The sequence below is a fragment of the Leptonychotes weddellii genome, chromosome 1, assembly GCF_054177405.1.
Source record: "Leptonychotes weddellii isolate Sample4059 chromosome 1, ASM5417740v2, whole genome shotgun sequence".
NCBI classification, from domain to species: domain Eukaryota; kingdom Metazoa; phylum Chordata; class Mammalia; order Carnivora; family Phocidae; genus Leptonychotes; species Leptonychotes weddellii.
The window spans coordinates 130,293,303-130,306,818 of record NC_138369.1 but is presented as its reverse complement, the minus strand read 5'-3'; the positions used below and the strand labels follow the sequence as shown (position 1 = coordinate 130,306,818).

The 13,516-nt window shown below is 46.1% G+C and overlaps 1 protein-coding gene across 1 annotated transcript in view; it reads left to right on the top strand.

Annotated features, from left to right (window-relative positions):
* Positions 1 to 13,516, top strand: part of KALRN (kalirin RhoGEF kinase) — a 535,107-nt gene that overhangs the window by 493,612 nt on the left and 27,979 nt on the right. Inside the window, exons 49-50 of the mRNA XM_081815029.1 lie at positions 742 to 865; positions 2,018 to 2,077. Of these exons, the coding sequence (XP_081671155.1) occupies positions 742 to 865; positions 2,018 to 2,077 (184 nt within the window). The remainder of the gene's footprint in view (positions 1 to 741; positions 866 to 2,017; positions 2,078 to 13,516) is intronic.

Below are 13,516 nucleotides of genomic sequence, written 5' to 3'. Positions count from 1 at the left end.
ATTGCTGCCCCCACCACCCTGAGAGCATGTAATGGGTCTTCTCCCGACAGGAAAACTCTAGGACCTCTTAGTGCTCGACAGAGCTCTTTATTCACAAACACTGAGTGATGTGGAGGACATAGAACAAGAAACCTTCATCCTAAAATAACGATAAATGAGTGGTGTTCAACTGTGCATTAAGTCAAATGCCCTAGAAAAAAGTCCTATCGGTACTACAGTGTTTGGGAGTAGCCACAGCCCAAATGTAAATAATGAGATGAAAACGTCAAAATCATCCTTTTGGGTCTTTATGTCTGGTCCTGGGAAAATACCAGTAGCTTATGCATTATAAAATCTACTTCTCTTATCTTTCCTGTTTTACCCACCCCCTCCGCACCTCATTCTTCCACCATCCACCATATTGCTCAGAAGGGAATTCCTCAGTCCTCTAAGGCTTCATCAGTATGATATAAAAACTTTCCTTGGTAGAGTTTAATAACCCAGTACTCATATTTTCCTCAAGTGCGGCAGCCAACTTGCACATCTCTCAGGAGGGGTCAAAGCACATCCTCACTCACTCCCTATTGGAGGCGAGATCGGCCACCAGCCACCACAGGAGCTGGCGTGCAGGTTTGGGGCCTCTGAAGCTGGGGCTTAACTGGAGCACCTCACCTACTGACTCACCCAAGGGTGGCGGGCCCACCCACTGCCTCACTCTGCCCTGACCTGCCATTTTGATTGGTGCATTTTTTGGTACAACAGGAAGTCATGTTCATGGCATACTCTACGAATGAGAAAGCGGGCGGAAGTGGAGAACACGGGTAAAAATGAAGCCACAGGGCCTCGTAAACCCAAGGATATTCTGGGCAACAAAGTCTCTGTTAAAGTGAGTAAGGTCTTCCAGAGCTGTGTCCCACCTCTCATCTACTCCCACCCTGCAGCATCTCACAAGTCAATTTGGGTGGATGGGGATTTTTTTTTCCCAGTGTGGGGACCAGAGGGGAAGTAGTCTAGCAGGATTTTGCATGCAAGATCAATTTATTTTTTATTTTTTATTTCTCCTGGCAACTTCGATTCAAATAAGTAAGTATCTTTTTTTTCTTTTATACCTTTCTCTTTATACTGTGCACATGTTTTATAACAAAATTTTCTGTAGCATTATTCTCATAAAAATGCAAGATGCTTGATTCATACTGAAGTTCTCAAAGCTGCCCATTCAGTATCCTAGGTTTGAAAATACATGCAGGGTAAGGAGATTAGGGGTGCTTGCCAAACCTCCAACCCTGTGAAGTCCAAGGTTTGGAATTTAAGGGCCACTATGGCCTTGCTAAAGTTTCATTTCTTTTCCCCAGAATTCAGACGACATCATTTTCAGGCCTACACATGGGCAGGGAAGGGGAGGCACATTGGCAAGCCCAAGTTACTGTTTTGTAATAATCCACCTCTTACTATGAACCCATTGATTCTAAGCTTCGGCAGACTCATATTGCCCACCCCCCCATCTTGAAACGATGTGATCTGTTTTCTTTACATTGGGCCCTCTGAAAAGGATCTGACTCTGGACGGTGAGAATAAGACTTCTGATGCTGAACATCGTTATAATGTGTGATTATCCACCTGGCACTTTTTCCCCTTCCTGAGCAAAATAAGAACAACTGAAACCCATGCTAACGTCCTTCTTGGGGAAAAGAAATTGTATTCCCTTCTTCACTTTCCTCAGGGAAGTCCCAGCCTCACAGAAGACAAGAATTTAAATTCTACAGCACTCATGCTTCATGTGGTTGCTTCTTCCACTGCTGTTTCCCATGAGATGTGTGGCAGCACACGATCCCAGCTACCCACCCCCACCCCCCGGCCCGGAAAGAGCATGCTGCCACCCTGGGTGATCAGCACCCCCACCTTAGAAGCACTTGGTTTTTTTTCTCTGCCCAATTTCCCATTGCTCATGCCCTTCTGAAGTTCTCCTCCCTCTCCAGCAAAAGCTGCCTGTGTTCTAACTGTGTTCTCTTTCTTCCCCCTCCTCATGCTGCCCTTCAAGGAGACGAACAGTTCCGAGGAGTCAGAGTGTGATGATCTTGACCCTAATACTAGCATGGAGGTAGAAGCAGCTATTGTTGTCCTATTTGCTATAATGATTGTCTTTTTAAATGTGTTCTATAACAGTGACCTTGCTAAAGTGACTGGTCAGTCAAGGATAAATGGTGATGTGAGAGCATCTCTGGGTGTCCCCTCCCAACTTAAAGACAAAAAGGACATTTATTCAGCTCAATTTTTATAGAAAACTTGACCTAGATATTTAAAACAACAACAACAACTTTTTTTTTCCTCATGGAAAATGGCGTTATGAAGAGTGGCCGATTCCTAGCTGAAAGACAAGAACCCTTTTAGTTTTAGTTTCTCCCTCTTTTGTTTCTCCTTCCTCCCTCTTCCCTCTTTTTCTTTTCCCTTTATTCTCTTCATCTGGTTCTTCTACTAGAACCTGTTCTTCCCTTGAGGCTTCGGCAAAATCACGGACTAGGTGTGGTCTGGTGGGTGACCTGCTCCCCAGTCACTGTATATGGCTGGCTTAGAGCAAATGAGTGATGGTAACAACTCCAGGACCCACCTCTGCCTGGCCCCAGGGCTCCTGGGCGGTGGCTGTTCCATCCGGAAGTAAAAGCAGCCCTGTAACCTTAGCAGCAGTCTCTCTAGAGACAGGGAGACTAAAACATTGTCAGGGGCCTTTCTTCCACTGTAGGGCTCCAGGGGTATGGGAGTAGAACCAACACCTCCACCGAGAACATTGAATCAACTTCCAACCCCTTCTTGGCTAGAAACTATCTTGGGTTAGAGAAATAGGACCTCCAGCATGGCTTGCCACGGAGTGACAACCCTCATAAAGTTATAAGCCCTAGACAATTAGAGCACATGTAGGCCTGGCTTTCCCTGCCATTTTGTCTTTCAGAGTAAATGGAAATGTTTTTCTCCAAATCTGTGTTCCCATTACCAGTAATGGATAAAAGTTTAGAGATTTCCCCTAAGTACAAAATAAAGAGTATTTTTTTTAAATCTTTTCCTTTTTATAGACCTAAGCTTTCCACTTAACTAGATGGACTTTTATTATTCTTATTCTAATTTGACCTAATCCCAAAGAAACCCACCACCATATTAAGTCAATGACCAGAAAACCCAAGAAAGACCATTCTGCGCAAGAAGGAGTAAGTCAGCTGTGGAAGATGCCAGTTGTGTTGAATCAGGTCAGAGACAGTGGTTGAAAGTAGGAGTTCTGCCAGGATACCATGGTTGCCTGTGGGCGTGGGTATTGCCACAGAGCTAAATCCAGCAGGTGTGGGGCAATGCATGCAGTGCAGCAGCGTGGGAGGAAGTGGGTATGGCACTCGTAGCCTAAATGTATCTTAGAGAATGAGGAAGCCAGGGGAAATTTCTGGCTCTGCTTTCCCTGTCTTTCATAGGATAGGCACTAGCTCCCATGGAGCCCACACCTATCAGCTTGTAGACCCGTGCTGACACCTGTATTTCCAGGTCCAAGTTTTGCTGGCCCGTATCAGAGATACCATCTGCAAGTAGAGGAAGTCCAGGCAGAGGGAGGGACAAGCCAGGTATTTGTGATCTAGAAAGCAACTTGGGATCTTTTTCAGCTCAGGTGGAATGGGGAGAGAAAAGTGGCTTTCCCACCCTGCTCTTTAATGCAAGAAGTGGGCACAGAGCCATGTGGGGCCAAATGAGCAACGCAAACAGAGAAGTTAACTGATGTAATCAGATGCTCCATTCTATGGTTAGATAAGCAAAAGGACATAAACACACACACACACGTACACATGCGTTAGCCCTGCTTTGTGAATTGAACACATTTCTAAGGTTCTTATTCATCCAAGGCTTACAGCCCTTCACATAGACTGAATGAGATGGGTCCCAGGGAGGTGATTTGGGATACATAAGCAAAAGCATTAGGATGTTCATGCTGAATGGAGGAAACCCATGAATTGTGTTGATGCATGTCTGGAAAGTTTTCAAACACAATACTTGAGGCAGTCATTTCAGTTAACTGGCACTGTTGAGGGGGCATGTGGTTAGAAGCCAGCCAAATATTCTGATTAGTCCAAGGTTTCTGTAGGAGGTGTGCATGCAGCCCTGGAATATTCCATACGGATCCTTTTAGGTGCCAGTGAGGTCTTGGGCAGTGGCTGTGTTAAAGTTAACTCAGCACATAAGCAGGTGCTGAGGGAACACAGGCGTCTTGGCGCTGCTAGCTTAGAATTTTCAGACACAAATAACAAATGAGACAGAGAGAGTCAACCTGTTCAACATGAGAATTTTCCCACAGGATAGGTAAGCAGAACTTCACTGCAGTGTTCATTGCAGAGGAGGAAAATGGCCAGGTGTGCATGGTAAAGAGAGCGACTCCTTGAAGACCCAGCTTGAGAAGCAGGTGGCCTCCTGAAGGCCTCTGGCTGCTCGCTGGTCATTTGGGGCACCATTACCAGGCCCAGCCTGGCCCCCAGCCTCACTCTTATCTTCTGAACCTGAGCACTGTGATGTGCGTTGTCTGGTTGTTGACAGCATGTCCCTGTGCCCTGGTGAGCTGTGCTGCCACCCCCGTGGCTTGTGCCATGAACCCCTGTGCTCGACCCCAGCCGCCACGCCGGCCCGCACACCCAGTGCACTCACTGTTCCATGCCAGGTCTCTGGGTGCTAAGTCCGGCCCTCTCCACTGTCAGCCCTTGACCTGCTGCCCGCGTGTTGATTCCCATCCCAGCTCTATTTAGGCTCTTTCTCCTGCCTCCACACGTCCATCACTGCCAAATTCGCTACTTTTCTTTACTTTTTCTCAATTGGTGGAGTGAAGGGTCCCTTTAAGGAGCAGTTTCCTTGCATCTTTGCTTACCATCAGGGCTGGCGTACGTCCCCACCATACCTTTTCATGGAGGTTTATAGACACCTCCTTGAAAGCTAATTAAGAGGAAAATGAAGCACCCTGAATCCTAGGAATCTGATTTCCAAAGCTTTCCAAGAACACCCAGCTATGTAGAAGGAGGCAATTCTGCTCTAATGTATCCACCCTTTGTCTTCCCCTATGGAGAAACGCTTGTGAAGAGCCTCAGGTACAGCCCCCACGCCCCACTCCCGTCACACAGCTGCTGCAAGGTTGGCTCCGTCTACAGATCCTCTCATGGTCTGGCTCCCCCTTGCTCCTACTGATCTGTGACCGCACCTCAGAGAGAACTATTCTAGAAATGGCAAAGGTCTGTCCATAGTTCACCTTACTTTACCTTGCGCTGATTACACGTTGGAGGCTGGTGGAGAAGAGGATATGGTATATAAGAGAAACGTTTCTACATGGAAGAAGCATCCAATCAGGCTGAAAATCAAACTAGGCTGTTTGGGGAACCAGTTAATGCATTTTTTCCAGTACAGCTTAGACTGCTGAGTGCCTTTCCTTGTTGAGGACTGCAGGTGAGATGGTCTGCTGAGCATCACATGCCCACCTGCTAGCTTCCCACATCCAGCCCCTGCTCCTGTGTCTGTGAGGACACCCAGGCCGGGGCCAGGGCTCAAGGGTTCAGGCTCGCCGTCCATGCTCTGAGCCAGTGCCCACCTCTGAGAAGTCTGGATCCTCCCTGAGCTCTCCTGGATTTCTCGTAGGACCCAGCTAGGCAGGTTCCCACACCCCTGCCATCTCAGAAAGTTGTCTGAGGACTCTGTTGAGACTCGGGGTTTTGTACCTGCCCTCCAGCCTCAGAACTGCTGCGTGCCAACATCATGTGCTGGAGGAGGAAGACCTCAACCAGCCTCCCAGACTTGGGCCTTCATCTTCGGGGATAAGGTTTCTCAGTCCAGCTTTTATGTCAAGCCCAATTAAATAAATGCATCGTAATTTTAAAACAAAGCCCAATGCCACTTTTAGCAGAGAACATCAATCCATCAAAGCAAGAAGTTGTCACAATTCCAAAAAGGCTCCATCTCTGCCCCCATTTAACAAGGAGCTGGCCTCATCCACGACGCAGACTAAATGCAGACCTTACCCTCGGTCATTATGCCAGCTGAGAGACAGCTCAGGTGGTTCCTTTCTGCCTAAGAACAGGGTTGGGGTCTTGTGGGAGAGCGTTCTGAGAGACGAGGGAGAGAAAGCACTTGGAAAGGCAAAGCTACATCATAAGGAAATTTCCAGTCAGGATAAGAATCCTAGACTTTCAGAGTTGACGGAAACTTAGAAACCTTCAGTTAACTCCATCCCCTTCATTTATTTACTTTTTATTGTGGTAAAACCTACATAACATAAAATTTACTATTTTAACCATCTTTAAGTGGCATTAAATTCCTTCCCAATTTGTGCAGCTGTGACTGCTATTCATTTCCAGAACTTTCTCTTCATCCCGAATTGGAACTGTACCCACTGAACAATAACTCCGCATTCCTCTCCATCACCCCAGCCCCTTCAAAGACTTTCAGAGGAGGAAACTGAGGCAGAAAAGTTGTATCTTTTAGTTTGAAAATGAGAAGATGCCCTGAAGGCAGAATGTGTCTTTCCCTGGCCATCGCTCCCCGACCTCCACCCACCTGCTCCCCTCATGGGCAGGGCGCTGCTCCCTCATCTCCAGGTTGTTTTTCATCTAAAACACAGATCCTGGAAGACAAGAAGACCTGCCTCCCAGTGCCAATTTTTCTGTGTGGATTTGTTGTTCAGCTTTCCAGCTCAACAAAGAGGAATATCATATCTGCCCATCCCAGCTTTCCAGGGCTAAAGTATGACTTAAATAAAAATGACACAAAGATAGGGCACCTGGCTGACTCAGTCGGTAGAGCATCTGACTCTTGATGTTGGGGCCGTGAGTTCAAGCCCCACGTTGGGGGTAGAGATTACTTTTCTAAAAATCACACAAAGGCACATGGAAAGCATGGAAAGAGCGCTGGAACGGGAGTCAGAACACCTGAGTTACAGTCTGGGTACTGTCAACTGTACGGCCTCGGGCCACTTAGCCTTGCCGAGCCTTGGGTTTCTCTGAGAGGTCACACAGCTCAAGGGTACAGGTGTTGATGTATGCGGCGTGGAATCCTTTGAGCTCCACACAGATCCAAGGTGTGATGTCAGTGGACTTTGAGACCCTTTGCTCTCCTGAACTTCTAACTGAAAACACTGAGACCCTCCAACAGAAGTCAGAGATTCTGTGGCTTGACCCTGAAATTTGCTTCGAAGGAGGTGTGCCAGGAATGGCCCGGGTACATTTACTCCTGAGATCAGACTGGAACGTCCACTCCTGGCCCTGGAAGGGTTTGAGTGGCCAGAGCTGACCCTTCTTTCCTTCCCCATACCCACAGTTGCCCAGCCCCAGCTTCTGCATCTTGAAAGAGCTAGCCTGCTGCTCCCACCTCAGCTGCTTTGGCTCCCTGTCCCAGATTCAGAGCTTCAAAATAACCTGGCCAGACAGACTGAAGGAAACTTCTTACACCCCTAGTCAGGTGACTGACCTCCTGGCATCGCCAGTGTATTTCCACTGATGCCTGTTACTGCATTATATAAAAAGAAATTTTTTTTTATGAAAAGAGCTCTTTGGAGAAAAGAAAGTGAAGCATCACATTCCTGTCTTTTTATTTTTACAAAATATTTTCTTTGTAATACATCTGGTGGGTTTGGCCTGGAGACTCACTCTTGTTGCCTGGCTTTGTTCTGACTCAACATGCAGATTGCTTTATATACTGCCACTAAGGGAAGGGCACTTAGCTTGCCAGAGCTGGCATATCTCTCTCCTGGGGGAATTGCAAGAAAATCTTCCACTGCATATTCACGTCTGTTAGGTTTTCTATTCCTTCCAGCAACCCTGTGAAGATGGGGTTTTCTTACCCTCCCAGAGGAAACAGGGTCAGAGAGGTCACGGTCACACAACCAACAAAAAGAGCAGGTCTGGGGCACCTGGCTGGCTGAGTCCGTAGAGCATGCAACTCTTGATCTCAGGCTCATGAGTTCAAGCCCCGCGTTGGATGTAGAGATTACTTTAAAAAGGGAGAGAGAGAGCCGGTCTTGATTGTGGTGCTTTGAGAGGCCAAACTTGGCATGTGATGTGGAGGAGGTCTGCTCAGTGAGGCTCAGGTACTTTTTTAAGAAGGTTCAGGCCCTCCCTTGTTGCACATCTGCTTATCGGAGGAGAATTTCTTCCTCAACAACTTTTTAAATCCCTTGACAGTGGGGGTGATGACTTGGCCTCATCCACACCCTTCCCCAGTGACTCAGGAGTCCAGCCACAGAAGCCAAGAAAGGAGATCCAATCACATGGGAGAAATGTCTGAATCGATTTCTCAGGCCAATACAGTCACTTAGCACCCCTCCCCCCCAGTCATGTGTGTCCTGTGGCACTCTCACCGTAGTCTGGAGGCCTCGCCCATCTCATTTATGTTGTCCATGAATGAGATTATGAGGTGCCATTGACCCAGGAGAAGTTGCTCTAAGAGCAGCTATTAGAGAAGCAAAGACCACCACCTCCCTCCCCAACCCTGTGCTGTCAAGATTCACCTACAAGCTCACTCAACATGATATCCTAGTCAATTCAATTTATCGAAAGTGAATAACACAAAGCATTGCAGTGAGTACAATGGAGGGCCAACATATTACATAAGATCGGGTCCCATGCTTAAGAAGCATGCAGTCACGTAGGGAGAGGCAGGTTTGATTAAATGTTCATATCACACAGCAAACTTTACAGTGTGCTCTATTAAAAGGCACAGGGCCATGCATTTATTCATTCAGTGAGTATTTACACACCTACTCAGGCACTGGGCTAATAATAGCAGCTACTACTTATCAGTCTTCTTTATGTACCTGGCTCTGCTGAGTCCTTTCCTCCCAACAGTGTCAATACATAGGTACTCTTATCATTGTTCCTGTTTTAGAGATGAGAAAACTAGAACTCAGAGAGAGAGGTTAAGTAACTTTCCCAAGGTTGTATATTCTCACAGCCTGTGTCTCCTAGGAAGTATGATCATTGGCTTCACGTGATGGCAGTGTATGGGTTGGGTGGACTACTAAACAGTCTTGCAGAAGGGTAAAGGGGAAGAGAGCATGAGCAAGGGGCCTGAGGTATGAAAGTGCCTGGCACATTCTGAGAAGAGTATATGGTCTGGGTAGCTGGGGTTTAGGTATGTGAGAAGAGCTGTCGGAGACAAAGCCTAGCAGATGACTTGGGACCAAACAATGAGGGCTTCGAGAAACTTGCTAGGAAGCCTCGACTTGACCCAGTGGACAACGAGAGCAAAAGTAGGTTTTTAAGCAGAGTCCATGTGTTTCATTAGGGAGAAAGAGAATCTTAAGCAGGGTCCATGCCCAGCGGGTAGCCCGATGCAGCGCTCTATCTCACAACCCTGAGATCATGACCTGAGCCTAAACCAAGACGAGGATACTTAACCGACTGAGCCACCCAGGTGCCCCTCATTCTGCACTTTAGGAAGATAGCTGACATCTGAAGCAACAGTGGGTCAGGCAGGTCTATTGGAGGGCTGCTGCCGTAGACCTAGAGGTAGGTGAACAAGAGTAAAAAAGTAAAAAAAGTTTTGGGGGTAGGAATATGAGGAGGGTCGAATCATTAAGGGATGAGACCTCAAAGTGTTCATCCATAAAGCCTTTATCCAAGGTCAAGATCTTGACTTCCACGTTGGACATGTGATGTATAAAAAGGAAGTCGTAACAGCACCCCTCACCCCAGTCCCTTCTGAACAGAACTCCAGGCTGCTGGGAGCACAGGAGACCCATCCATGCACAATAATAAACCACCTTCTGCTTTGACTATTTTGTGGGATGAGTGGTGGATTTTTTTTCATTATTATGTTAAAAGTCATATTTTTATCCTTTTTATTTTCAAGAACACACCAAATGGTCTCTAACCAAAATACTGAGGAGGGGTGGGAAGAGGAGTCGGGCTAGAAATCCCCATAAAACAGCTAATGTGTTTGACACATGAACATTCAGAGATCTGTACCCAACAGCCAGCGCTTAAACATTCTTCTCAAGAACACACACATCTTTTTACAAAAATGGACCATGTGCTAATAACGCAAGTCTCATCAAAAAATCAAGGAATGAGTATCCTATAGATCAAGGTCTCCAACCACCATGCAATTGAGTTAGAAACCAGTAACAAAAATAATTTTTAAAATGTATACATTAGGAAATTTAAAAATATTTCTATCACAACCAGGTCAAAGGGGGAAAAAACGGCAAAGTTGAAGAAAAAAGACTTAGAACTAGACAGTCATGAAAATACTCTGGAAAGTAAGGAGCTACTTCAAAGACAATCCCATTGTTGTTTGGGATTGTGTTGCATTCACATACTTTGTGTCTTGCAGCTTGCTTTATGTCCATTTAGAGATAAACAGAGGTAGGGATATTTTCTAAACATTTAGAAAATCATGTCTTGTTTGGCCAGATTAAAAACAGGAAGGGTTAAACCTCCAAACCAGAAATCATACCTAAGTTTTAGAAATTGGTTTTCTCATATCTGTTCATTTTATTGCCAAATTTCCTCACCTAAAATCATCTAAAATCCCTTCCCTTCCTCTTCTGAACAGAGATTCCCATTAAAAGAACACAAAGGCAATAAAAAAAACAAGGCCAACTACACAAATTCTGGGTTTGTTCAGGCTAGTTCTGAGATGAGTTTAGAACATTTGGTTTGAGTTTCTTTTGGCCATTTTGATTCCTTCAGCATTCTAGATCTGTAGTTTTGAAGTGTGTTTTGTGACCGGTAATGAGGGATTGGGAAAAAAATGGGGTGGGGTGTTTTCCTTCTGGAGTCAGTTGACACCTGGTTTTCTAGACAAGGATTTTGCCATCACTCTCAGGACATGGGGCCAGAATCTTGGACATTGACTGGCAAGAAAAAGAGACTCAAGATTTCTTCAAAGCTCAGCTTGTTATTAAGTGCTGGTTGATTTTACATGTAACTCTTTCCCGTTACCTCACTGCCCTCCCATTTTGAAGAAAACAATTGGAATTCTCTCCAGAAGGAAGAAACTAAGTAGCTGGTGGACCACATTGTGGTGGTTCCCTTCGCTCTCTCAAGGAGGAAACGTGACCACCTGCCGCCCTCTGCTGTTCAAATAAAAGCAGATTCCCAAGCCCTGCTCTACCAGCCTCGACCGCTTGGGTTTGCGTCTCCCAGAGAGAGAACATGAGCATTTTATACAACAGTGTCATTTTGCCTCCATTACCACATCCATTTCGATTCCAGTTCCCTCCTCTTTCCCATCTACCGCTCTCCACGGACTCTCAAACTGTTTCTAAGGAAGGAAAATATTAGGTTTCAAGAAATGTGTGTAGCTTATGATTACCCCTCCCAGCCCCGGGGCTGATATCTCAGGTCTCGGCACACACCAACAATGATCATTAGACAAGGTGGTCAGGAGGCCTAGATTCTAGTCTACTAATTGGGTGAGTTAATTTGATTCAACAAATACGTGGGCTTCTGCTATGTGCAAAGATGCTATGGTAGGCAGCATGACTTAATGGTGCATAAAACATGTTAAAGGGTTACTATCTTCAAAGGATTCATGAGTCTGGTAGGGTAATAGCATGCAGGGAAGATGACATAATAGAAGCACGAGCAGAGCCATAGATACCAACCTCCAGAAGAGCAGGGAGGAGGAAAAGATCACTGTCAGCTAACTCTTAGTTATGGACTGACTGATGAGATTCCAGAGCAAGTCACATTCCAATTGATGGAAATAGGAAAACACTCCAAGTTCATGGCAAGACATTTTCTCAACTCGCACCAAATTAGGATCCCACCCCTTGACTGACTGATTGACTGATGGATGGATGGATTTGGCAAATACCTGTGGAGCCCTTATGTGCCAGGTTTTGTGTTAGGCTCCGAGGCAATAACAGTGAGCAAGGTTCTTGCCCACATGGGCCTTGTAGTCCACAGGGAGCCATAGACAAATACCTAGGCTGTTCCACTGCAGTGTGAGGAGGCTGTCGTGACCCTCCTCCAGTCCATATTCCAACTTGCTTCAAAGTAGAAAGAGTAAAACGAGGGAGGACTCTTCCATGGGCATAATCCAGAGTCAAAGTTAGAAAAGCATTAGCATGAATTTCAGCCAGGCTCTTGGTCCTTGCTAGAGGAGTTTAAAGGGGAGGACTAGGTAGAAATGGGACGGAGATCAAGGTTAGGGAGCAAAGGTAGGTAGGCTTTCGACAGCAAGGACAACGTGTCACAACGATTTTTCCAAGACCTTGCCTGTGCACGGAATGCTATGGTGGAAGGAGCACATGTGACCTCACATGGACTTCCCTGTGTCATCTGGAAATAGGAACAATAGCATCTGCCTGGCACACCCTCCCAGAGTTTGGGATGAGCAAATGAAGGAGTTTGTGAGTGGTCTATGCCAACTACATGATGTGACACAAATCACTGGTGTTATTACCATTATCGGCAACGCTTGGGTAGGCCAGGAGGCAGAGGAATGAAGACTGATGCCTTCCACAAGCCCCTTCCAGATAGAGAACCTGCAAGTAAGCCTTGTTGGCAACCTTTCTCTCCAACTTCCCGCTAAGTCTACCTCCAAATTAGGAAGGTTTGCTTTTTAAACTATGTGTTTAATAAGAACCGTGGAAAGTAAGGAGCTACTTTCTTGCCTTATTCCTCACGCAGTTGGGAGTGATGGGAAAGAGGAATAAGGCAAGAAATTCCCTACACAGCAGTTTGGGGTGCTGTTTTATAGAAGTACTACCGCAGTGCAGAGTTATGAAACCCCACTTAAAATGTTATAATGGAGAAACGGGCCATTTGTCTCCTCCCTGTCACTCCTGGCATGTGATCACTATCTTACTCCCTTGTGGATTCCCATCAGGATGGGAAATACAGGCCACTGGACAGAGCTGGCAGGATTCCCAAATCGTTTCTACCCTAAAGTCCTGACGGGGGAGGTGGGGCAAGGGAGAAGACAGTGCTCTGTGTCTGTTTCAGGCTGGTTGTTAACATCAGCCAGGCACCATACTGGCCGCTGTGCAGAGGTCACTGAATTCTGTCTTCCCCACCAGACTTTTGGCCCAAGAGCATGTCTGCCTTGCTCACTGCAGGCCACAACCAAGGGGCAGCTCAGTACATCTTTATCGGAACAAATGAGCCCTTGCATCAAACAAGCTTTCCGGTGGGCAACATTATCCCCAATTTACAGCTACAACTGAGGCCTAAGCTGCTTAAGAATGTCCAAGGCAAGAGAGTATGTCTGGCTTGGGGTCTGGATACGATATGCTTTGTCCACTTCTGGAGTTTATATTCCCTCGCAAGTGGAACGCCGCTGAGAACCTCCTCTCTCAGAGGCAATGGACTTTATTGTTTTTTTCATCATTTTCCCAAAAGTTCGCTTTCCATCTGTGTTTGAAAACAGACTCTGATCAAATATTATTAGTAATACACCCTGAAATAATTATTTTATAGATCGTATGGACCTAGTTCCAGGTTCTATTTATGAGCCATCCCCAATTCTTAGAAGAACTGGAATGAGGACAAAGGTCAAATATTCATTCAACCAACATGTATTAAATGCC